Genomic DNA, 26,514 nt, shown 5'->3' with positions numbered 1-26,514 from the left:
AGATGTTTAATTAAAGATTTTAAATTAATGGTGGTGTAGAATTGTTAATCCATTATTCTAATTGTAAGTAAGGAGGCATAAAAAATACGCTTGACAAATGAGGCCAAAGTTCTGGTCTCTCTTCCTGGAGAAGCAGAAGTATGAGACCTTGAACTGCATGAGCACTTTAGAGCTGTTTCAACAACTAGGGAGTGATTATGTAGCTGTGTTCTATCAAAACCTGGACATTTTTGTATTCTATGCAAGGTGCCAATTTTTTTAGGAGCTACCTGAACAGATTGGGGGTGAGAGGGGGCAATAGGAAATTAGCCCTCCTCAGGAAGGAACAATGAATCCACCATTTGTGTACGGAGGAACCCAATGGTTTGAACCACAAAACTGAGTGGCACTTCTGTTTTTGAATTTCAGCAATCACAACTTTTTTTGAACTTCAGCAACTGTAATTATTGGGTTAGCCCATCAATATTTCAAAAGTTATTCTGCCCGTGTGATTCCAGTGCTGGTTTTTACTTTGCTGTTCTTTACTTTTATTTTGACGTTTTTTTACTTTTACTTTGAAGTCTTTTTTTTTTTTTTAAATTTTTATTTATAGATTTTCCATTCTTACAACATCTGAATCATAGTAAAAATAATTAATTATTACATATATAGTATACTATCATTAATAAGTCATATCTTTTATAATATATTTTGATAAAGATTATATCTTAACATATAAATATATTTCCCATCCCCTTTTTATATAACATGTTTCCAATTATTAATCAAATCCCACCCCATTCATATAAAATTTTTTTATCAATGTGCCAAGAATTCTAATCATTAGAATAATTAGTCAATGGTTGCCAAATTTTCTTGAAATTAAGAAGATTCCCTTGTTGTAACGCTAATACTTTTTCCATTTTATAAATATGACAGACAGAATTCCACCAAAACGTATAATTTAATTTGGTGTAATCTTTCCAGTTTTGAGTAATTTGTTGCATGGCGACTCCTGTCAATATTAATAATAGCTTGTTATTATTTGCTGAGATTGGACTCTTAGTTCTCATTGCAGTGCCAAATAATATGGTGTCATATGTGAGTCCTACATAATTTTCTAGTAACTTATTAATTTGGGGCCAAATTGAATTCCAAAATGCGTTTACACAGGGACAGAAAAAATTAAATGATCTAACGTCCCTACTTCCAATTTACAATGCCAGCATCTATTAGATCTAGTACTATCTATCTTTTGCAGGCGCGTTGGGGTCCAGAACACTCTATGTAATAAGAACAACCATGTTTGATTCATAGATGCTGACCTTGTAGATCTTAATCTCCAGGACCAAAATCGTGGCCATTGAGACTCAGAAATTGTCTGACCAATCTCAATACTCCAAATATCCCTAAGACCTGTTTTCTTTTTTTTATTTAAAAATCCGTATATCAATTTGTACCATTTTGCGGCTTGGTGACCCAAAAAATCCGTCTGGAAACATAGAACCTGTAGACTATGTTGATTATTAAGATTTTTCCACTCAGGGAACCCTACCTGAATGGCCTGCTTCAACTGCATCCATTTAAAATATTGTGTTTTATTTAATCCAAATTTATTTTGCAATTGTGAAAAACTAAGCAGTGAACCTTCTGAAATGACATCATTCAATGTTCGTATTCCTGCATTTATCCATTGTTTCCAGACGATTTTAAATCCGCCAATTCTGATCCTGGAGTTTATCCATATTGATTGATTTAGAGATTTAGCAATAGGTTCTGGTGACAGATTACTGATGTATCTCAATGTTTTCCAAGTATCAAATAAAATTCTGTGGTCTTTATATCTTTTAGGCATTGTTATAGTTATTAATTGTTCTGGATATAAAGGGAACAGGAGCCGCCATTCTAAATACAGCCAATCTGGTACATTTTCTAAAAGATCTGGGAGGATCCAATACATACCCTGTCTTAAAATATAGGCTTGATGATACCTATAAAAATTTGGAAAATTTACCCCCCCTTCCATAATTGGTCTTTGTAATGATACTAAAGCGATTCTTGGTCTTTTCCCACACCAAAAAAATTTTGTAAGAATATTGTTAAGTTTTTTATAAAAAGACCCCTGAAAAAATATTGGAATCATACTCATTTGGTAACAAACCACAGGCAATATCATCATTTTAATTGTTTGAATTCTTCCCCACCAAGAAAGATGTAACGGATTCCATTGCTCACACATTTCTGTTATTTTTTTTAATAAAAGTTTTTCATTCTCTTTGACTGTATCTTCAATTGTATTTTTAATCATAATTCCTAAGTATTTAATTCCATCTTCTTTCCAAATAAATGAATATGGATCAAATATTCCTTTAGTACAATGAACATTAATTGGGAGAATTTCAGATTTGTTCCAATTAATTTTATATCCCGAAAAAGTACCATATTTTTCTATTAAATTAAGTATACATGGAATAGTAGTTTCCGGTTCTCTTAAATATAATAATATATCATCTGCATATGCAGATAATTTAAATTCAAAACTGTTAAATGATATTCCCTTTATCTCCTTAGTTTTGTTTATTGCAATTAATAAAGGTTCTAGGACAATATCAAAAAGTAAAGGAGACAGAGGGCATCCTTGTCTAACTCCCCTATGCAAGTTAAATCTATTTGATAAATTATTGTTAATATATAATCTTGCTCCAGGAGAGCTATACAATGTCTGAATCATTTTAATAAAACCGGATCCTATACCAAACCATTGTAAAGCTTGGTATATAAAATTCCATTCCACTCTATCAAAGGCTTTTTCTGCATCTAAAGATATTAAAAAAGCTGGATCATTTATATTTTTTGCTAAATTTAATGAGTGGAATGCTAATCTAGTATTATTTGATGAATGTCTTTTAGCAATAAATCCTGTTTGATGTACATCAATAATGAAAGGAAGAGCTTTTGCCAATCTTAATGCTAATACTTTAGCCATTAATTTATTATCCACATTCAATAATGAAATAGGCCTGTAATTTGAAACCAGAGTAGGATCTTTGTTTGGTTTTGGTAAAACTATAATTATCGATTCTGCCATAGTACCAGAAATATTTTCATTCTTTATTTGATATTGATACAAATTTAACAGATGTGGTAATATGATATTTTGGAAAAATTTATAAAATTCAACAGTATACCCATCTCCACCTGGAGCGGATCCAGCTCTAAGAGACTTCAATGCTGTTTCTAATTCTTTTAAAGATATAGGTTCTTCTAAACTTCCTTTTATATGATCTGGAATATTTGGTCCAATATATGAATTTAAAAAAGTTAATCCGTCTTGTTCTTTATTTTTATAAGAATTGGAAGTATATAATTCTTTGTAAAAATCAAGAAATTGTGTTATAATATCTTTTGTGTTGGTATGTGTGTTACCTTGTGTATCTTTAATTGCAATAATCTTAGATTTTCTTTTCTTTACTTTAAGAAAATTTGCTAATAATTTCCCCGCTTTATTTGAATTTCCATAATATTATACTTGTTTATTGAAAATGTCTTTCCTCACAATTTGAGAAGAAATCTCATTATATTTAACTTTTAATTTTAATAATTCTTGTAATGTATTATTTTCCCATTTCTCAATTAATTTATTTTCTAATAATTTAATTTGCTTTCCCATCTCAAGAAATTGTTTTTTTTTTTGTTTATTAATAAATGTTGTATATGAAATAATATTTCCTCTCATAGTTGCTTTAAAGGCATCCCATAAGATCTCAGCATTAATAGTATCTGATTCATTAATTTGAAAGAATTCTTGCATTTTTATTTTAAAATCCTCAAGAAATTTTGAATCCGCTAGTAAATCATTATTAAATCTCCAAATTGAATCAAAGTTTTCAACATCATAATTTTGAAGATTAATCCACACACCAGCATGATCTGAAATTATAATGGGATCAATTACTGCTTTTAATACACGCTGCGCTATATTATTGGAAACAAATATATAGTCAATTCGTGAAAAGGATTTATGGACCTGAGAACAAAAAGAAAATTCCTGTTCATTAAAATGAAGAATTCGCCATATATCTACTAAATCACAAGATAGTATCAAATTATCTAAGCCTAATGATTTCATAATTTTACTTGGTTTTTTATCCAAAATCGGATCCATTACAGCATTGAAATCCCCTGCTACTATTAAATTAGATGTAGCCAGTGGTAAAAGTAATTGTTGAATTTGTTTAAAAAACTCCATTTGATTCGTATTAGGAGCATATAAATTGAATAAATTCAGGGTTGTATTTCCCATAACCATTTCGATATGTACCCATCTACCTAAGGGATCATAATTAATTAATTTAAAATCTGCATTACATTTTTTGTTTATCAGAACAGCCACTCCAGCTTTTTTCTTTAAAGCCGGTGCAAATAAACATTTAGAAATCCAACCTCCAGATAATTTTTTTGATTCAATTTCTGAAAGATGTGTCTCTTGAATGAAATAAATGTCCGCATTTTGATTTTTAAGGAATGATAATAATTTCTTCTTCTTAATAGGATGATTTAAACCATTGACATTCAGCGAAAACATTTTTATATCCATCTAATTAATATTTATGTTTTAACCAATATTATATGATAATTTACAAGATTAGATCTTAGCACATTCAATAAAAATTTATCCCCTATCCCACCCATTATTTTCCCTCCCCTCCCACCCATTATCATATTCTGATCTGGAACACGCATTGGTCTTGCAAAACCTAAATCTCCATCCCCAGGCAACTAATAATTCATTATATTATTTAAAAACATATCTTTAAATTCAATACATTCTTTATACTTCCACCCTTATATATTTGAAAATTATTTCCATTTAATCTATAAGATTTTATAAAATTACTAAGAATTATATATATAGTTGATTCATAAAATTAAATTCAATATCATGCATACATGTAATATAATACTCTTAATAAATAAACATATTACAAATATAGCTCTTATTTTCTATATATCTATTATTCATCACTTAAATTAAATATATTCATTTTTATAAAAATATTAATATTAGTAATAAATACATTTCAATCATTTCATAGTTCATCTTCATAATGAATTAATTTGAATGAGTACTTGAATAAAATATACATTTTATATCAAATAATAAATTTTATAATGAATTCCTATTTTATTAATTATCTACCAATCAATAAATCAATTCCTTATTTTTTCATATTAAGTTAATATGACTAAATAATTGAATAAAATATAAATTTTATAATGTTCACCTATTTTATTAATTAATCCCTTCAATAAATCAAATTCTTATCTTATATATATTTCATAAAATTGCAATCTTCTTACATAGAATTAAAATATTGTTTTTATAATAAGTTAATATATTTCATTTTTAAATCTTATTCTCAATATAGCAAATTTTTCTTTCAATAATATTAATAATAAATTCATTGTAAATCATTTTCATTATTCATTAATCATTATAAGTTAATATGCTTAAATAATTGAATAAACTTTCTATTCTGATTAAAGTATATATTTTATATAAATAATTTAATTTTATAATTAATTTATATTTTAATAATTAATAAAAAAAAATTTTTTTCCATTAGTATTAATGAATGTGGATGCAAATATTTTATTAATAATTAGTGTGATAAAATCATTTTAAATTATTGCATCCAATATATCAATAAATTATCTTTTCAATTAGTAAATATTTCTTATGTCTTATTTTTTTTTTTTTAATAATCTTCTTTATTTTTCCTTTTTTTTTTCCATCTTCTTTCTTCTTTCTTCTTTCTTCAGTTGAATTGATCCTTTTATTCTGTTTTTTATGTAAACATAGGTTCTTCTTGTGTCAAAAATTCTTTTAATTTTGCAGGATCTTGGAAATATATGGATTTATTTCCACTGGTTATTCTCATAGTGGACGGATAATATATTCCATATATGTAGCCTTTTTCTTTTAACTGCTGTCTAAATGTGAGGAATTGTTTTCTTATGTTTGCAGTATATTTAGCAAAATCAGGAACTAAAATCAGTTTTGATCCTTTATAATTTAAGTTTTTATTTGCTTTTGCCAATTTTAATATTTCCTGAGCATGTTGGTACCTTAATACCTTGAATATCAAAGGTCTTGGAGCAGCCTGGTTTACTGGCTTTCTTGTGGGGATTCTGTGGGCTCTTTCAATCTCTAACGGCCATTTTGAATTGAGCTGTAGCAGTTTAGGTAAAAGATTTTCCAAGAATTGTACAGGATCTCCCCCTTCAATATTTTCAGCCAGACCTAAAATTCTGATGTTCTTTCTTTTTCCTCGGTTTTCCATATCCACCAATTGATTTTTTAAAGCTGCTACTTCTTTTTTATCTTTATCATATTCTTGTGTGAAGGACTCAAATTGCTCCATTTTTTCTTCCATTACTGCCATTCTCTGTCTTTCGGTTTGAATCTCTTGTTTCATGTTGAGAAGTTCTTCTTTAACTTCAGAGATTTTAGTAGAGTTTTCAGTCAGCATCAGTTTTATTTTGAATAGCTCAGTCATAATATCGGATTTTTCAGCGAGTTCTTCAGCTTCCATCGGAAACGGCACATTCGATGGTGACAGGGGAGTTACTTTTGTTCTTTTTGCCGATATACCCGATGTTGAAGGCTTTTCAGATTTTCCCTGCTTCATGCTTGCCATTTCCGACGTTGTTTTTTGTTATTTTTATTTCGATCAGACAAAGTGAAAGTTTTAATTTTTTTCCGTTTGTTGCCTGGATACGTGGAGTGCCGCGGTTAAGCCGCCATATCGTGCGCGCTCCAAACCACGCCCCTTACTTTGAAGTCTTTATGAACAGCTGATGCTGTGTCTTCATTGGCTCTGAAGACACAGAATATTTAAACTGAGGCTGCACTGCCCCACGGCCATCTTTGCAGCCAATTGAGTATTCAGTTTGATGCCGATTTGCAGTAAGTTATATTGGTCTGCACTCTGTCTGAAGTGGAAGTGGCATTTTGGCTTATTTTGATTTATATTTTTGCATTAGATCACGTCCTACCCTTCTGCCCCCCTGACGCAGCTTTGAGCGAAACGCTGGTTACCATCATCGGAGGAGGAAGACTGAAGGGACACTTACATAACCCCGCACAAGCGGCCCAGCATATCTGTTTCAAAAAATAAGTTGCTGTAGCTGTATTTATAAGGCCTGTTGAAAAAGTGTTTGCTGGGCTGTGTACCTTTAAAACAATTTAATGGACTTTAACGTTTATATCACTTCATTCAAAATTTAACAAGCATTTATCAACGCTGTTTAAGGAGGTTTTTTTTTTATAAGCCAGTGAGGTACTTACCCTTTCCAGTCTTTCAGCAAGATTTCATCTGTCTGAAGACGGGGTTCTGAGGCTTTTTTCCTCCTTATATTAAATTCAGTAGTTGCAGTAATTCATGAATAATAATAATAACTTTTGTATACCGCAATACTACAAGCAGTTCAGAGGAAGAGACTGTACACAGACAGCGATGTTACAGAAAAGACTTTCAAATTACATTAGCAAGCCAAGAGTAGTCAGGTATATCCAGAAGTATTTCAAAAAATCTTTATAGAGTTGAGTTGGTATATATTTTTTTGCACTGAAGACAATTCACTCTCCTGCATTTGATTTATATAATTGGGGAGGGGGGGGTCTCCCAGTTCTTAAATAGAGCATCCTTCATGATCCTATGTAAAAGGTACTAGTTGCTACATCTCAAAAAAGATATAGCAGAATTGGAAAAGGTACAGAGAAGGGCGACAAAAATGATAAATAGGATGAGATGACCTTTGTGAGGAAAGGCTAAAGTGGCTAGGGCTCTTCAACCGGGAGAAGAGACAGCTCAGGGAAGACATGATAAAGGTCTATAGAATACTGAATGGAGTGGAAAGGGTAAATATGAATCGTTTGTTTACTCTTTCCAAAAATACTAGGACTCGGGGGCATGTGATGACTCTACTAAATAGTATTCCCACCACAGACCTCTGAGGAACTCCACTATTTACCCTTCTCCATTGGTTTTAGTATTGATAATTTAACCCTACTCTCTATTTTCTCTCTTTCAACCAATTCTTAATCCATAATAAGATATAATTCCTATTGTATGACTTTCTAATTTCTTCAAAAGTCTTTTATGAGGTACTCTGCCAAATACCTTTTGAAAATCCAGATATACAATATTGACTCCATATGTTTATTTATCCTTCAAAGAAATGTAGTAGATTGATAAGGAAAGATTTTCATTGACTAAATCCTTGTTGGCTCTGCCTTGTGCTCTGTCATTTTGTTCTTTATAATAATCTCTACCATTTTGTATGGCACTGACATCAGACTCATCGTTCTATAATTTCCCGGATCACCTGGAACCCGGATTTCCTGGAACCCTTTTTAAAAATTGGTGTTACATTGGCCATCCTCCAGTCTTCCAGTTAACATGATGAATTTTAAAGTTAATTTACAAAATCTCTAGCCTTTCTTCAGCTTGTCAACAGTCTTCTTCATGGATAACTTTTAGATAAAATAGCTTTGTTTGGCTATTACATGAAAGTATTTCATTTTGGGTTTTTTTAAGAAATGCCCTACAAGAGAAACATACCCCCACAACACTTGTTCCACTCTATGCTATATTTCTTTTAAGACTAATTAGTACATAATCATTTTATATTCACAAATATTTTCAATGCTTGCATGGGGATTTTGTCTCACAAAACTATAAAAGAATTCTCCAAATCCCCAATTATTATAATTAAAGTTAGGAAACCTCTTCCCAATTCTCAAGACAACAAATTTACCACCATGCCTGTAAAAAAATATTCATCCAGCCACTCATGTTAATGAAACCTCAGAGCTAATTTTCCAAGGTAACCACCATCATAAATACAACAAAATCATCTGGAAACTTTCTCTTTTCAAACCAAGTCAAAGCTTTAATTATACTTACCTTGTCCGGTGCCACTATTGTCAACATCAGCCACACACAAACACCCTTGATCAAATTCTTCCTGGTCTCCAAGTGTTGTGGACCACCAGTCTCGGGCTTTGAACAAGGACATTTTTCTTCTCTCTAAAAGAATACACAGACCTTGTCATATATAGACTATCAACCCTTCTAGCTAAGAATTCTTGCAGGATGACCTAAGATTGATTTCTTTGCACTAAAATCCTCAGGTTATAACCAAAGTGAATTATACATTTAACTGTAATATTGATTGTGCAGAATGTATTCAGTGTTGAAAAATGTTTTCTTCTTGTGGGAATTACGCACAAAAAAAGCAAAATCCTGCATGCTTTATTGGTCAAAAGTACATAAATCATTTCCTAATCATCCTGCCAGCTGATCTATTCAGTAAGGTTATAGTCTTCTCCATCCAGAAGGGTCAAAGTTTCCATTTCCCTATATAAGCCACTTCATCAGGGAGAAAGACCAGAACTACCGTACTCTGCCTCCAGAACAGAAAAGATATGGTACAATAGCGAAATATGTTGCAGGAGCAAAGGCCCCAAACTTCTTCCTCCTGTGAAGTCCCAGTGGGGGCCAGGGGGCTGTTCATAGGCAGAAGCTGTAAGGCTAATCCTCCTTCCCACTCAGAAAATGAGAACTCACTCAGCTATTTTGGAGACACCATAGGAATTTTAAAAGCAAGTGGTTCCAATAGTACATAATATTATTGGGAGGTGGGTTTTCTTTGGTGGGGGGAGAAGTAATAGAAGTTTATTGCATCCCAGAGTTACAGCTGATGCCTGGCTATGTTTGGATATTTGGAAATCTGAATGCCAAGGATGCTGCCTCTCCCTTAGGTGTATCAGTATCAGTGAAACACATGGCGGGCAGCAGTGGAACACAAAGGCAAAGCTCAGCAGTAGGTTCACTCTTCCAGTATTGAATGCCCTGAATATCCCTGATTTCCAACAATCCAGCAGCAAGAGTTGGACCTCAAGGAGGTAAGAGCAGGTTGTGTGTTCTAGATAGGGCCTATAGCAAAGAGGCACAGGACTGGTTAGGCAAGGCAGGGCTGTTTGCATCTTCACTGACTTCCCAGGAGTCTAGAAAGAAGTTCAATGTGGAAACTAAGAATGCAACCAGCAGTGAAAGTTGGAAGAGGGAGAATTAGAAATTAAGCAGGAAGACACAGCAGTGATCAGACGATTTAACAGAAAGGATCACTTTACCCCCATCTTTCAACTCAACGAGCCCCTCAAAATTTCAGAATAGGGGATCTTCTATCAGGAAGGATTAAGTACTCTAAAGCAGTGGTTCCCAATCCTGTCCTGGAGGACCACCAGGCCAATCGGGTTTTCAGGCTAGCCCTAATGAATATGCATGGAGCAGATTTGCATGCCTGTCACTTCCATTATATGCATTATATGCATATTCATTAGGGCTAGCCTGAAAACCCAATTGGCCTGGTGGTCCTCCAGGACAGGGTTGGGAACCACTGCCCCAAAGCACTTCCCTTCTACTAGGTCATTAGAGATTGTGGGAAAAGAGTTAAATGCCCCATATGCCAAATTGAAGGGTATTACGAGCAATAGATAAGTTCTACCCTCTCCTTAAGAGAACAGCAGGATAACCTCTTAGCTGTGCCTACAGTGAATGCCTTAGTGACAGCAGTCACAAAGGGACTGATTCTACAGTGTAAAGGATGTCTAACTTAATTGGCAAAATACCCTTAATAGCCTCAATACTTGGTTTAAAAAAAAAAAATTTAATTGTGCGATATGTGTCTATCCGATTCTATAAAAGATAGGTAACTATTGCATGGTGCTTAGCAGAGCCTAACACCAAGTGGGCGTTTCTATGGGTGGAGTGTGACTTAGACGCCGCTGAGCGCAATTCTCTTAGGCACCTGAAATGTAGGCCTGGAAGCATGATTCTGGAAAACCACTGAAAAACATTGTTTAAACGTCATTTTTCATGGAGCTTGGGCGTTACCAGTGCTGTTTAGAGAATCCAGGCCTAAGTGACTTACGAGATAGCTGATGGAGAGGGAGAGTGAGCAGTCTTTATAGAAAGACTCAATTTAAACCGAGATTAGAAATTTGTGTAATCTTGATGAGCCAATCTTTCTCCCCCCCCCCAACTTTTTGAAGGAAAAAAGGATACCTTGGATAATATTTGGATCGTTTATATTTGAGAATATACAGTATCTAACCAGAAGGCATTTGTTCCTAAAATCATATCCTTTCTGCAATATGGGCCGGTAAAGTTTTTCCCCTTAGTTCCATAAAAGTACAGGACAAAAGGGAGAGATGCTAGATATATGGAGGTGAGGAGAAAAAGGAAAGGAAGAGATATACTGTATATGACAGACTACAGGAGGAGCGGGGAGTGACCACCAGCAGCAAAAAACCAACACTTAAATTGCCTAGTTTTCTGTTTTGCCAGGTGTCAGGTACTGGGTATCCCCAGCTGATGTCTCACATACATGTTGGCAACCTATCCTATATATTGATGCTTGTCTTTGCTTTTTGGTATATGTGAAATGCACTAAGAGTTGTGTTCCTTTACATGGCAATTGGAAACACTAAAGTTGTATTATTACTAAAAATAATCACATGTGGTAAAAATCAGAAAATTAAAAATCATGGCATGTCAGATCTAATATGGCAAGCACTATACCCCCTCCCTTTTTACTAAAACACGATAGCGGTTATTAGCACAAGGAGCCATGCTGAATGCTCATATTGTTCCTATGAGCGCCAGGAGCAGCGTGAAACATGCAGCGTGGCTCCCTGCGCTAATAACAGCAATCACAGTTTAGAGAAAAGGGGAGTTATATGGACTAGTGCAAGGGTGACTGAGATTATCAACTAAACTTCCATAACAATGTTAGTTTTACACTCTGAATACTGTGACCCTAAGTGGTTTGAATAAAGAGGTTGACTGGTTTTCCTTATGTGTCAGATGTTGCAAGTTCTTTATTTAAAAAACTAGTCTTTAAGCCCGTTACATTAACGGGTGCTAGAATTTATGTCTGCCTTTCTTTCTGTCTCTCTCCCTACCCCTGTCTGTTTCTTTCTGTCTCTCTCCCTCCCGATGTCTTTCTTTCTGTTTGTCTCACTCCCTGGCCCTCTTTGTCTGTCTGTCTCTCTCCCTGCCCCTGTGTCTTTCTTCCTTTCTTTCTGTCTCCCTCCCTACTTCCCTGTGCAGCAGCCGCAGCATTCCCTCTCCCTCCATTTCCCTGTGCAGCAGCATTTTTCCCTCCCCCCACTTCCCTGTGCAAAAGCTGAAGCAGCTTCCCTCCCCCTCCATTTCCCTGAGCAGCAGCATTTTTTCCATCCCCCCCCCCACTTCCTTGTGCAGCAGCCACAGCAATCCCTCTCCCTCCATTTCCCTGTGCAGCAGCAGGATTTCTCCATCACCCCTACACTTCACGCGGTCTGGCCGGCTCCCTTGCCAGAATTATTTTTAAGTTTAAAGGTGCCACGGCGGCTCCTCTAACGATCCCCTGCATCGGAAGTCTTCTCTGACGCAGGTACGGTTAGTGAGAGGAGTCGCTGCAGCACCTGTAAACTGAAAAATAACTCCGGCAAGGGAGATGGCCAACTGGCAGTTCAATGAGAGCCACAGCTTCAAAACGAAGCCCTCTGTCGGACATTCTCCTGCCACTACTAACGGGACAAACTGCCGCCACCACCGCAACCGCAACTCTCTTGCCAGTCCTCTAGGCGCAATTAATAGGGGACCGATAAACTGCCAAACACAGCCGCATGCGCCTGAAGCTGACCGCCATTGAAAGAGCTGCACGCTCATGCGCCTCCAGCTAGCGCAGACGCCATGAGGACTGGCACAGAAGCACACCTCACGGCACCAGGAATCACGATCTGTCAACAGCGCATGCACGCTTAGGGTTTTATATATAGAGATATGTTAATGCCCCCTTTTTTTCAAGAATACAAATGCTGAAAATGGGACTATAGCTATATGACAATGAGATTTCCCTGATGCATATCTATATCAAAACATGATATAGCCACCTACACATTTTGTGCAAATAAGCTGCTAATTTTTTTCTGCTTATATATGAAGTTCATTGTTTTCATGATAAATGAGCTTGCTCTACCAGCGTTTATGGTCCTAGAAATTCAGAACATAAATGGTCCATTTAGCCCTATATCCTGTTTCCAACAGTGGCCAATCCAGATCACAAGTAACTGACAGTAACCCAAATAGTAGCAACATTCTATGCTACTGATCCTAGGGCAATCAGTTGCTTCCCCTAATTCTATCCCAGTGGTTTCATCAATATTGTTTAAAACTAAATTCAGACAACTCTGAAAGCATTTAGTTCAATCAAAAAGTGGAAAACTTAGAGATTCAATTTTTAACAGATAATTCTTTAAAAATCTGTCACACAATTCACAGTTTGTGAATTTATTTGGATACAAACCTGAATTTTAAGAAGCAGATCTCTATGGTAGTCCGGCCTAGTTTTGGTGTGAAAACATTTTTTTTAAATCCGATTATGACATTATACATGCACTTTTAACTAATAAACTATCATACCAGTCTTTTCTCTGGTATGTCTCCAAAACAATTTAAGCTATGGAATTGGTTCAGAAAACGACAGAAAGATTGCTGGCCTATATGAAGTTGCATGATCATGTAATTCCCATTTTGCACTCTCTTCATAGGATGAGAATAGAAAATGGGATTAAATTCAAAACCTTATATCTGGTGGTCAGTCATTCACCTAAACTTCCTCATTATCTATGTACCTTCTATTATTTTGCATTCTTCACAGTTCTCATTGTTAAATGTTCTTTCCCCAGTTCATTTACAGCAAACTAAGCAGCAGACCTCTATCATTTTTTTATCCTAAATTATGGAACTCTGTGCCATTGCCTATTCAGTCAGAAACAATTTAAGATTCCAGAAATTGGCTCAGGCAAGAACTTAAAACCTTTCTATTCAAGAAATTTGTCAAATGATCTAACTAAACCTGATCGACCCTCCACAGATCCCGCCGCTTACTACATCTATTAACCACGTATTTATTCTCCCTGGAAATGCCCAGGACAGCTCTTGTTGTAAACCGCCTAGAACTGAAAGGTAATGGTGGGATAGAAGACACCAATGTAATGTAAGGGTTTAATTGCATTTCTGGTTTGTTTTTTAAATTAAAGTATGAGAGAGTGATTAGTATTTATTTAGGATGGATATGTAAAGTTTGAAGTAGCGTCCAGGCTTCTTTTGTTTTCTTGCTCTTATTGTACACATTTAGAACAGCGGTTCTCAATCCAGACTTCAGATTTTCAAGATATCTAGAATGAATATGCATGAGATAAATTTGCATACCAAAGATGGAGTGCATGCAAATCTATCTCATGCATATTCATTTTGGATATCCTGAAATCTTGACTAGATGGGTGTATTCCAATGTTGGACCCAGAGATAGAAGGGAGGGAAAAGAGATAATGGACATGGGAGGAAGGGAAAAAAAGAGGGACAGATGTCCCCTGGAAGAGAGAGATAATGGACCCGGAGAAGGGACAGAAGTTGGATCTGGGGGTGAGAGGGAAGGACATCAGTGCTTTAATTGTGCAATTAATCGTAATTACAATTTTTAATCAAAATTCAGCCCCAGTGGTTTAATCTTTCAAAGGCTAAAATAAGAGGCCACACTACAAAACTAACAACCAACAAATTAAAAATAAATCATATATTTTTTGGGACAGTGCACAGCTGCAGATTCTGTTGCTGGGGAATGTGGTCAAGGTGACTAATAAAAGCAGGGCTCAAATAGGTTTGGACACATTTCAAAAAAAAAAACCCAACTATGAACCAAGTACTCTTGGGAAGTCTTTCTGTTATCACATGAAATGAACCATTAGAAACGTGATGGACTTTTGGGACATGCTACATACTTGGTTGGCGTGCCGTCTCCAACCGTAATCAACCTGGGCTTTAAACTCAGGAGACACCGATTTCTGATCAGCACAGCTTATTTTAAGGACTTCCCAGCAGCTCTTATACTGTATTTTTACCATGTATTGAAATCGGATTCAAGTCAGAAACTGTAGCAAGTCTAATGTACATAATTTTACATAAAAAGTCACTGAAATTATCAAATGCAGTACAAAGTGCCAAATGCCAGGTCTGTCACAGCAAAACTGCTAGAGGGAAGGGGTGTAGAATAAGGGAGGGGGGGGGGGCTACACATTTAGTAAAATGCTTTGCAGCCAGAACAGATTGCAAGAAAACCAAGTCACACGCATTCGGCTGCCCTCTTCGTACACAGTCGGGGACCGGTCTCCCTTGCCCGTGATCTGCCACCTCTCCCTCTATCTTCCGCCCTCCTCGGTCTAACCTACCCCCGGTCCGGTACAACCCCAGCCCCCAACGTCAAACTCATACCAGAGATTGCCCACCAACAATCCCGCAGCTTTCCTTCGCGGTTGCCTCGCCACCCCCCCTAGGCACCAGCTTCATTCCCTCTGAGCCGTCCCGCCTTGCAGGAAACAGGAAGTTGCGTCAGATGCGGGGGGGGGGGGGAGGGGGGAAGCCGTGAGACGTGTTGCAAAGGGATGTCAAAAGGCGAGTTGGAAGTAGAGCGTTGCATGGGAATGGGGTTTGCGGGAATCCTGCAGCGTTCCCGTGGGAGTGTTCAAGCCTCTCGGTGACCACCTGCCTACCTAGGGTTCTCTGAGACGTCGGATTACTGCTTCTTCCTCTTCCCTTCCATAATCCAGCGCGAGGACTTGTTGCATAGTGCTATGTTTGCCACCAAAGCGGTACGTGTTAAACAAAACATAGTGAATGACAGCAGATAAAGACCTGACTGGTCCATCCAGTCTGTCCAGTAGGTATATACATTACAAATACATGATTAAATTCAATTGTCTTTGTTCATTGATATTTCTGGATATAGAGTGTAGAAGTCTGCCCAGAATTGTGCTGGGTTCCAACTACTGGAGTTGCCGTCGAAGCTCACTCCAGCCTATCTAGATCAGTGTTTCTCAACACGCGATACCCTAAGGGGTACGTGAGCCGCTTGTAGGGGGTACGCACACTAGCCACCGCCGAAGATGCTTATTCTCCTTATTGCCTGCCTGCCCCCTCTGCCAAAGCTTCTGCCACCACCGGGATCCCATGCTCTCCTTCCTGCCCACTCCCCTCCACTGAAGACGACCCATAAGGCTTCTGTCCAGTGTCAGAGCTGACATAACAAAGCCTTCTGGGACAGCGGGGGATCCCAGTTATCTCCTTCCAGGTGGGCTGTTCCTTGTCTTCAACGGCACTTCTTGCAAAGACACGTCAGCGGCTTTTTCACGCTACACATGGCTGACCCAGAAACCTTCTCTCTGACATCGGAGCTGATGTCAGAGGGAAGGCTTGTAGGTTAGCCATATACAGTGTGTGAACTGCTGTCCATGCGTTTCTGCAACAAGTGCTGCTGAAGGCAGAAGGAACAGCCCAGCTAGAACTAATCTAATCTTCTATTTGTGTGTCGCTCATACCTATACAGGCTCAAGGTGACTTTAAAGAGAGGCAAGAGGGGAGAGGATGGGGAGGGAGAGAGGGGTGGTGGATAAGTAGGAGGGAGAGGAAGGGGAGGTGAGAGAAAAGAGGTAGGAGGGAAGGGGAGGAAAAGAGGAGAGGGTAAAGGAGATTAAGTGTTGAACAGATGGGTTTTCAGTTTTCTTCGGAAGATGATGTGGCAAGGTTCAGTTCTGGTCATATCTGTAAGGCCATGGAGTGGAAAACTCGTTTGTAGTGAAGATCTTTTGTGGATGGGAGATTTAGTAGAATCCGATTGAGGGTTCTGCGAGAAGTAGACCATGCTATATGAGAAGAGCTGGATGAGTGGGGCTGCAGAGTTTCCATAAAGTATGCGGTGAATGATGCAAGATATTTTGAATGTATTTTGCGATGGGATGGGTAGCCAGTGCAATTGTTTGATGAAGGTTGTGATTGAGTTGTATTTTCTCAGGTTAAAGATAAGTCTTATGGCAGTGTTTTGGATGAGTTGCATTTTGTGGATTAGAGCAGTGTTGATTCCCATGTAGATGGAGTTGCAGTAGTCCAGTTGTGGTAGGATCATCAATTGTACGATTAAGGCAAAGTAGTGTTGGTGAAAGTATGGTCTGATTAGTCTTAGTTGTCTCAGGGTGTAGAGGGATTTCTTTCGGAGACTATATATTTGAGGTTCCATGGATAGAGTGGTGTCTAGTATGCAACCTAGATGTCTCTGAAGGAAGCGAGTGCGGCTCGAGCATGTAAGGGAGAAAGGGGACATTATCTGGGACAAAGGAAGAAAGGGGAGGGGGGAGAAAGGAGCGCATTGGGACATGGAAGGGGCACAATTTGGGAATAAAGGCCTGAAGGCAAGGAGTGGGGGCATGAACTCAGGTCACAGAAGAAAGGGAGGAGGCATGAATATGGGGCACAGAAGGAAGTGGGCACTAACTTAGGACATAGAAGGGAGGGAATAGAAAGGGAGAATTGTTGGACATGAGTGTGTGAGTAAGAAAGAGATGGTGCACATGGGGAAAGAAAGAGGAGTGCAGTAGAGATGCATAGGGAATAGAAGGATGAGAGGGAGAAATGTTTGATATGGTGGTGGAGAGGGAACAGAGGGACAGATTGAAGGGGATGCAAGGGGGAGGAATGTTGGACATAGTGATGGAGGGAGAGATGTGACATTGTGCTGGAGAGGGGTGATAGGAGAAATGGGCATGGGGCTGGTGGGCAGTGGTGAAAAATGCTGCATATCTCATCCGGGGGATGAGAGAGAAAGAAATGTTGGATATGGCAGTAGAGGGCTATCTCACTCTCTTTCCCCACTCCCTTTGCAGCAAGGGAGGGAATGAGAGAAGGACAGTGAGAGAGAGAGGGGGGAAGCATGTTGCCAATGGGGGTGGAGGAGAGTAGAAGAAAAGTTGGAATATGTGTGTGGATATGAGGGCAGAGGACTCATTGGGTGTGACAGAGAGAAGGGCAGAGGGCTCATTGGGTATGTCAGAGAGAAGGGCAGAGGGTATATGGGATATGTGTGGTTTAGGAAGAGAAGGGAAGAGAGTGCATGTGGTTGTGTGAGAGAGGTTAGAGGATACATGGGGAAGACTGAGAGAGAGAAGGGCAGAGGACACATGGGATATGTGTAGTCTGAGGGAGAGAAGGGCAGAGAGCACATGAGAGGGTGTGAGAGAGAAGGGTGGTGGAGGAAGAAAAAGGGGGCAGGGTGGTATGGAAGGGTGGTGGAAGGAGAGAAAGGGACTGATGGAATTGGTGTGCAGAGGAAGGGGAGAGATATAAGGGGAAGGATATTGGATGGAATTGGGTTGAAGGGAGAGAAAGGGGGCAGATTCTGATGAAAGTGGGAGGAAGGGAGAGAAGAGAGTGAAATGCCCGACCATGGGGATGTGGGAGAGGGAAGGAGAGGAGAGAGATGCCAGACCATTGGAGGAGGGAAGAGAAGATGATGGATGTCACACCAATGGGGGGGGAAGAAGAGATGGAAGGGAGAGGCAGACAATTTCTGGAAGAGGCATAAAAAGGACAGAAGATGAAAAGAAGAGAGTGACAAGAAGATGAGGAGAGCAGAAACCAGAGAAGACTAAGGTAGAAAAAAATTTCTATTTATTTATTTTTTTGCTTTAGGGGACATCATTGTTTTTGTGGTATTGCATTGTATGCAGAGTCCAGCTTCTTCGTGGTTTTATTTAACCTTTGTCTACGTATTTATATTTTATCCCCCCTTTTACAAAACTGTAGAGCATTTTTTAGCGCTGGCCATGGCTAAAAACCAAGTAAAAGGGGGAGAGGTTAGTTTGTGATTACATATTCCATACTAGGCAAAGGTGTTTTCAGTGTTCTGTTTGTTTGAAAGACATGGTTTTTTTGTTAGCGTTGACCAGCCTTGTTTGGCAAAATGCATCAGGCATGGTTCTTGGGAGCACCTTGAATTAACCTGATTTGAATCTCCTTATTTTTTTGCCAATCTTCTTTTGTTTCATATTAGATTCTTTGGTGGACTGCTTGCCTTGTTGTTTTTTTGCAAGTTAATATACATGGAGTGGAATGTGCTAGAGAAGTTACAGATTTGGGTTTTTATACATAGTAACATAGTAGATGATGGCAGATAAAGACCCGAATGGTCCATCAAGTCTGCCCAACCTGATTCAATTTAAATTTTTAAAATTTTTTTCTTTTTAGCTATTTCTGGGCAAGAATCCAAAACTCTACCCGGTACTGTGCTTGGGTTCCAACTGCTGAAATCTCCGTCAAAACCTACTGCAGCCCATCTACACCCTCTCAGCCATTGAAGCCCTCTCCAGCCCATCCTCCCCCAAACTGCCATATACAGACCGTGCAAGTCTGCCCAGTACTGGCCTTAGTTCAGTATTTAATATTATTTTCTGATTCTAGATCCTCTGTGTTCATCCCACGCTTCTTTGAACATATGGGTTACAGCTGGTTGATGTAGAGTGAGGCAGTTGAGAGGCGTTGTAAACTTGGTTATTAATATAGACATATTTCAGATAGTATTACTGCTTTACAAATATTTGAACACTTTTATATATGCATGGAAAGTTAAAGTCCTGGGTAAGTAGGTGGGAAGGAAAGGAAGGGGGATTTGTTCAGATATGTTTAGGGGCTGCAAAGAAGAAAAACTGCTGGTATGCTAATCTTTGTTTGTTTTGAATTAAAAAAAAAAAAAAGAAATACAAGTGGAAATAAAGAAGTAAATAAGAAAACAGATAAATGGGGGCGGGGCATGGGCAGGGCCGGGGGGGGGGCCCAGCGTACTTGAGTGCCTAGGGGCTCTAGAAGAATTAATCCTGCCCTGGGCTTATGGGGGGTCTGGGAAAGAAGGGCAGAGTGGCTGAGGGCAGGTGGGATATGTGTGTGAGAACTTGCCTACAGTGACCAATCAGATTTCATGTTTCATTTTCTCAGAGAAAAGATGAAACTGTATTGGTCATCAATGGCAACTTTTGTTGAGGTTTCCTGTTCTTATAAATAAACCCTGTCTAAGTGTCGTTCTTCATTTTAACTCAGTTTGTAAGAATGATACACCATCTGTCAAGGGACCAGTTTATATGAGAATGAAATATTACACATCAAGTCAAGTATGCCTTGGTCTGTATTTGTTATGTATGTTGCCTGGTTATTTACTATTTAACAATAAAATTTCCATTTCAAAATCTGCTGCTCGGGGCTACTCGGTTGAAAATTTTTTTTGTCTAGTGCAGTGTATCGCAAACTGTGTGCCTCCTGAGATTCCAAGTGTGCCACGGCACACTGAGGAGGAAGAGAAGCACTGGCCAGCTGACTTACTTCTCGCCGAGAGAAGCATCTCCTGTAGGGCCAGAGGTTCACATGCCGGCGCTGCATGTCTACAGGCAGCATCTTCCTGCTGCCGTCGCATTTCTCTCTGCACCCCACGACCAGCAGCGGCAGCTCAGTATGCTTTTAACTTGGCCACACAGCTACCTCTAGCTTTTCTTTCTATGCCTGAGTGGTGATTGGCTCAGATACTGACAGGAAGGGTGACATATTTTTATTAAATCACAAATGCATACCATGACCTTTGGCATCGATCTTTGCTACCCACCCACTCCCATTCCCTAAGAACATCTCCAATCTGACACCTTTTCTTACTACCACCCTCAAAAACAAATCCACTAGTATAGTGAGGGCCCTCCCCCCAGATCCTGTATCTTAAATGAGATAGGAGTGATGCCTCTTGCTTCTGCCTCCAACTCCATCATCTTCAAAATACTGGTGCCGTGCTCCAAATGATGTATTCCAGATTGCCCTGGGCAGGGTCATATAAGATTTAAGGTATGGGGTCTGAGGGCAAAGACAAGATATCCCAGGGTGGGGTGGGGGTTCAATTAGGCTACCTGTGAATTTTTTAGAAGTGGGGGAAAGGAGGGGGGCCACTACAATACCAGGTCAAAGTTTTTTTTTGTTTGGTATTTTTTAATTTAAATATCAGTTTGGATCAGGGGACCCTTGTAGGAAATGGTCTGGGGCAGAATGATTAGGTTGGAAGGAGAAGAGGGGGGGTTAGCCACTAAACATCTGTTCCTCTCAACCAACTTTCTCTGCTGCCTCAACCAACCCTCTCTGCTGCCCCAGACTTAGCGTTAGTTTCCCACATATAGTGTATATCAGAAACTTTTTTTCCCCATGGCTATGGAATTGTTAATGACAGGTTTACCATGAATTTTAATGCATTGTGTAGTAATAGTTTTCTTGCAAGTTAATACCCACACTGAAACCATTTCTGCATTGCTCGGGCAGTAAAGCCCACAGTAAAAGCAAGTTAAAAACCTATAATAATGCTTTCAGCAATGCCCCTACCCCCACCGATTGTAACTGTCTTCCAGTACTCTACCAATTCAGCTTTCCCTTAGGCTGGATCCTACCTACAGTCTCTGCTGATAGTTACCCTGGAAACAGAGGGTAGGCTCACTCACACAGGAGGGAGGATTGCAGATATCCAGATAGAATTTTTCAGTTCAGAAAAATGCCCAGACAGGTTAGCCACTCTTGTAGCTTTCAGACATAAATGTAAAAATTGGTGTAATCCCAGGGGAAAAAAAAAAAAACAGACTGTTGTCAGTCCTAACCTCAAGAGTTCTGAGGTAGCTTCCCTAAGCTTTGGACCTTGGGTATATTCCTAGTTTGCCAATGTCTTAATCTAGCCCTGCCCATGGCAACCGATATTTAGTTTGCAATACACATACCAACCAAGAAGAAAGCAGTAAAATTCAATCAGAAAGTTTCACAATAGAAAGGAAACAAAAACAAACAAAAAAAATAGCTAGGGATGTATTTGTAATCTGTGTGTGTGTGAGAGAGAGAGAGAAAGGAGGGGTGAGGCTTTCACTATATCTGTACACACGTTCCCACTTAAAAGAGCTAGTCAGGTGTGTTCTCTTATCTCTAACAAAAACCACCAGTAGTGCTGTGTTCTTTTGCCAAAAACTTCACTTAATCATATATTCTACAGACCAAAAGCTGGATAAGGGGAAAGGCCTCAGAAGCCACGAGTTGCACACAAAACACCTCAGGGCTATGAGTGAGAGCTAGAAATTAATCCCCCCATGCTTCGATCATTAGCCAAAAAAAAAAACCCTTAACATGCTACAGTGATTATAATGTATATAAGCATATGAATTCAACTTGACTAATAAAAGCAAAAGGACCGGATTTATCTTTGTTTTATTATTGCTGTTCTCAGTGCAGTCCACTCCTGTTGCATCCGTTAAAAAAAAAAATAAAAAAAAACTCAAACAGAACGCTGAAGCTGCAGCTGAATTCTCGAGTGTTGCCACTGTAGTGAAACAGCCGACGATGGCCAACATTTCACAATACGATTATCGTTTCTTCAGGGCTCTGAATACGCAGGAAAATTGCCTTTTTTTTTTTCTTGCATAAAAAGATGGGATCTGGACTATTGTATTACAAATTGTTTGCTCTGACAGTTTTGCAGTATATAGGCTCTACTTTTGTGTTGTTTTAAATTATTTATGTGATGTTGTGATCTGCCTTGTATTAAGGCAGAATACAAATAAACTATAAACTAACAGAAGTCATTAAAATCTCTTCCTTTCTGGAAACTTTAAATTGGGGATGGATGAACAAAACTTCCAGTACCTTTATAGAAATTGGGGAAAAATGGGCAACATGTGGAAAGCGGTCGAGGTGGAAGAGGATATCTTTCTTCTCAAGGGACCCTCGACCACAAGAGGACATCCGCTCAAACTCAAGGGAGGGAAGTTTCGTGGAGACGCCAGGAAGTACTTCTTCACGGAGAGAGTGATTGAGCATTGGAACAAGCTTCCAGTGCAGGTGGTCGAGGCACGCAGCATCCCAGACTTCAAGAACAAATGGGATACCTATGTGGGATCCCTACGAGGTCATGCCAAGGGATAGGGTCACTAGGACTTGAATTGGCGGGTCAGTAGAATGACAGTACAATTATTGTACTTTAGGGGTCAGTAGACTTAAGAGGGTGGGTAAATGGTGTGGGCAGACTTGATGGGCTATGGCCCTTATCTGCCGTCATCTTTCTATGTTTCTACTACCGCCTTTAGTATGGGAAATAAGATTCTGTATCTAGAGGCTGTGATGGAAAAGGAAGACTTGGATTTAGTGGCAGTCATAGAGACATAGCTCATGCAGAAACATGACTGGGATATAGTTCCTTGCGGGTGTCCTTTTTGTGGCTCTTCCCTGTTTTTGTTGCCACTAATAGTTCCCCCCTCCTGACAAAGCACAGCAAAACCCGGGTCGAGGGGTACACGCTATTGGGAAGCAGGTTTTTTTGTGTTTGTTATTCCATTGGGTTCATCATGAGTAGCTGAAAATAGTTTACCGCCGCATGTATCAAAGTAGTTCCAGCATCTATTCAATTAAACATTAAGCTAAGTACAAATAACCTTTTTTATATGTATACTAGTCTTTAAGCCCGTTACATTAATGGGTGCTAGAATAGATGTGTCTGTCTGTCTGTGTTTCTTTCTCTCTCTCTCTCCTTGGCCGCTGTCTGTATCCTTCTGTCACCCCCCCAAAGCAGGCCTCTTTCCCTCTCCCTAACTGTCTCTCCATGGCCCTCTTCTGTCTCCCCCCCCCCCCCCCGAGCAAAGCTGTCTGTCCCCAGCACACCTCCCCCCAAAGCAGCCCCTCTTCTTATCTCTCCATGGCCCCTTCTGTCTCCCCCCCAGCACACCCCTCCCCCCAAAGCAGCCCCCTTTCCCTCTCCCTATCTATGGCCCCTTCTGTCTCTCCCAAGCATACCCCTCCCCCCAAAGCAGCCCCCTTTCCCCCTGGCTCCCGGTATTGATTCCCTTCTTACCCTCCCAACATCCAGGTGTCTTCTGGCCTGCTCCTCTTCACCAAAGCAGCCTGCGATCGTGGTGGCCCGCTTTAGCGAACCTCGCAGGCTGCTCTCCAACTCGTTAGCACGTTCCCTCTGATGCGATCCCGTGCGTCAGAGGGAGCATGCTACTGAAGCTGGAGAGCGGCCTGCGAGGTTCTTTAAAGCCGGCCACGAACGCAGGCTGCTCTGAAGGGGAGGATCAGCGGCGGCAGCGGGGAGTGAGGGCGGGAGGTGACACGGCAACTCCTTCTTCTGCACGGAGGTGGAGAGCGGCTTGAGAGGTTCGCTACAGCGGCTGGCGAACCTCAGCAGGCCGCTTTGAAGAGGAGCGGGAGGGAGGAGTCGCTGGTGTCTTCTGCACAGTCACGCGCAGGCGCCGTGAGGACTGGCACAGAGGCACACCTCACGGCGCCACCGCTCACGAATTTTCAAGAGCGCATGTGCCTCTAGCATTTTATTATTATTGATGATCCAGCGGTATGGGACCTTTAAAAGTGCTATGATGGTCCTATTGCTACTTTGTGCTCAAACCTATTGAGCACTCTGGTGGTTGGTCTGAGCACTTCATGCACTAATTTTTGCACTGACACCATTTCATTATAATAAGGACTCTTTGACAATTTTTTCTGGTATCTTAATTATATTTTTGTATTGTTTTTGGATATAAAGGTATTAAATTGTTTTTGTACTCCTTTACTTTTGAGGCTGGGATATCGTTATACCAAGTTATAATCTATTCAGGAAGGACAAAGATCATAGATGCCATTGTGAAACTCATAGCCAGTGAGGCTATCCTGTCCCATGACCCCTGAACCACCACTGATTACTGAAGGTAGTCCCAAGGGTGCCCATAGGTGATATGAGAAGGACTTAGCACTTGGGCCTTCTGTATGTTAGGAGGTGGGGGGAACCCCAGACAATACACCCTGTTGACAGCACTGGCCTCTTTAACAGCAACTCCTTGGGAGCATCAGGGAGCAAATAAAATCAGCTTAAGAGATATGAAAATAAGTTGCATTATTCTTTACCCCAGGATAACTAACTGATTATATTTATAATATATAATAAAAGACTAAGCGCACATGTGCACTTAGGATTTCGTGTTCCTTGCCGCTGTGGTGTGTGAACCCAGCGGCAGGGAACATTCTGGCCACTCCCCTCCTCCCGCCCTCACTCACCATGGAAGCCAGGCAAGCTCTCTCCCTGCCCGCGTCCACAGCAGGCTGCCGCTGATCCTCCTGTAAAGAGCTGCCTGCGATGGTGGCCGGCTTAGCGAACCTCGCAGGCTGCTCTCCAACCTCGGTAGCACGTTCCCTCTATATATATATAAAATCAGTTAGTTATCCTGGCAGTTCATGGTCCCGGTCATTTGCGGTATTTTCTGACCGTGAACCGCCAACAAGGAGGGGGCAGCGGGAGAGGCAGGAGAGAGCAGCCGGAGTGCTGCGAGTGCAGGAAATCACTCGGTACGCTCTGACCGCCTCTTCCTGCACTAAGTCGGGCCTTATCCAATCAGGAGCTGCGTGTCAAAGCACTCCCCTGAGATTCGTGGGGGTTCTGTTCCAGGAACCCCCACAAATCTCAAAAAACCGCGAATACGGTTTTTCATGGGGGAGCCTTGAGAGGGCAGCAGGAGAGCAGCCGGAGTGCCGCGAGTGCAGGAAATCACTCGCGGTACGCTCCGACTACCTCTTCCTGCACTATATAAATTTTTTTTTATTTTTTAATTTATGATATTGCAATTTAGTTTTGATTTTAGAATTGTAATTCTGTCTTATGTTTATAATTATGTATGTTCATTTTTATGGAAACCACTTTGTTTAAAGGCAGTATATAAATTTTTTTTAAAAATGACTAAATAACCTGCAGTACTGTATTTATATCTAGTTAATGACCCCTATGGTAAACTAAACTGCAGTAAAATGGCAAATTTGAATGCAGCTTAGTAATTTTATTTTTAAATGTTTGGTATCCTCCTCCATAGCAAAGAATAAGGTTTCATCAGAGCAGAGCCCCCTGAGACAACTTTCCCCCTCGTCTGCAATCTGGTATCTCTTCCCCACCTCCTCTCTCAAAAGCCCCATCCCCTTCTGATAGAGGGTGCCAATCTATCCCTTTAGGAATTTGAAGGTAGACCAGATTGGGATTTTAACACCCTTTATCACCAGCTTCCTGAGCCAGTGGCTCACCTGGTCCATAGGCTGAGCTGGCCCTTCATCAGAGGTTGGTGTTCACATACATATGTAATTTCTGGCATAAAAAACTTTCAGAAGCTAAAATCTAGCAATTTTTTTTATGTAGCAAATATTTATAGACACTAGTTTTACAAGTTGCTGGTAAATTAGACACGACTAGCTCCAAAAAAATGAATTGCCACAGAAACTTAAAAGAGCCCAACAATAAGGCAAAAAATGGTCAAGGGTTCCGTGAGTGATTACAGGACTGAAGAAACACCAGCAAAACAATTAATAATCAATACTGGCAAAAATTAAAGAAATTAAAGAAATATTAGTGATGAGCATGAGTCAAAGAAAAGTTGTAATAGTAGTTAAGATATGCAATCGGAGCAAAACCTTTTGTAAGGTTTATTTCATCTTTAATTTCTAGAAGCAGTTACAACAAATCAGTTCAAGGACTAAACCATGGTTTGCTGGCTAATGTATG

General features: G+C 39.6%; 2 protein-coding genes across 6 annotated transcripts in view; one reads left to right on the top strand and one right to left on the bottom strand.

Annotated features, from left to right (window-relative positions):
• The window catches only part of BBS9 (Bardet-Biedl syndrome 9), a 434,574-nt gene extending 419,078 nt beyond the window's left edge, over positions 1–15,496 (bottom strand). Inside the window, exons 1-2 of one of the 3 annotated variants that reach the window (XM_033930592.1) lie at positions 15,369–15,496; positions 8,952–9,074 (exon numbers count right to left, since the gene is read on the bottom strand). In XM_033930592.1, coding sequence (XP_033786483.1) covers positions 8,952–9,063 — 112 coding nt within the window. In that variant the 5' untranslated portion in view covers positions 9,064–9,074; positions 15,369–15,496. The remainder of the gene's footprint in view (positions 1–8,951; positions 9,075–15,368) is intronic. The other 2 variants (XM_033930593.1, XM_033930591.1) reach the window with 2 other exon arrangements.
• Positions 15,485–26,514, top strand: part of NT5C3A (5'-nucleotidase, cytosolic IIIA) — a 105,153-nt gene continuing 94,123 nt past the window's right edge. For all 3 annotated transcript variants that reach the window (XM_033930596.1, XM_033930594.1, XM_033930597.1), the window contains exon 1: positions 15,485–15,745. In XM_033930596.1, the coding sequence (XP_033786487.1) occupies positions 15,728–15,745 (18 nt within the window). In that variant the 5' untranslated portion in view covers positions 15,485–15,727. The remainder of the gene's footprint in view (positions 15,746–26,514) is intronic.

Source organism: Geotrypetes seraphini, chromosome 2 (genome assembly GCF_902459505.1).
Source record: "Geotrypetes seraphini chromosome 2, aGeoSer1.1, whole genome shotgun sequence".
NCBI lineage: Eukaryota > Metazoa > Chordata > Amphibia > Gymnophiona > Dermophiidae > Geotrypetes > Geotrypetes seraphini.
Note: the sequence above shows the minus strand (reverse complement) of the source record. Positions and strands in the feature narration are given on the sequence as shown.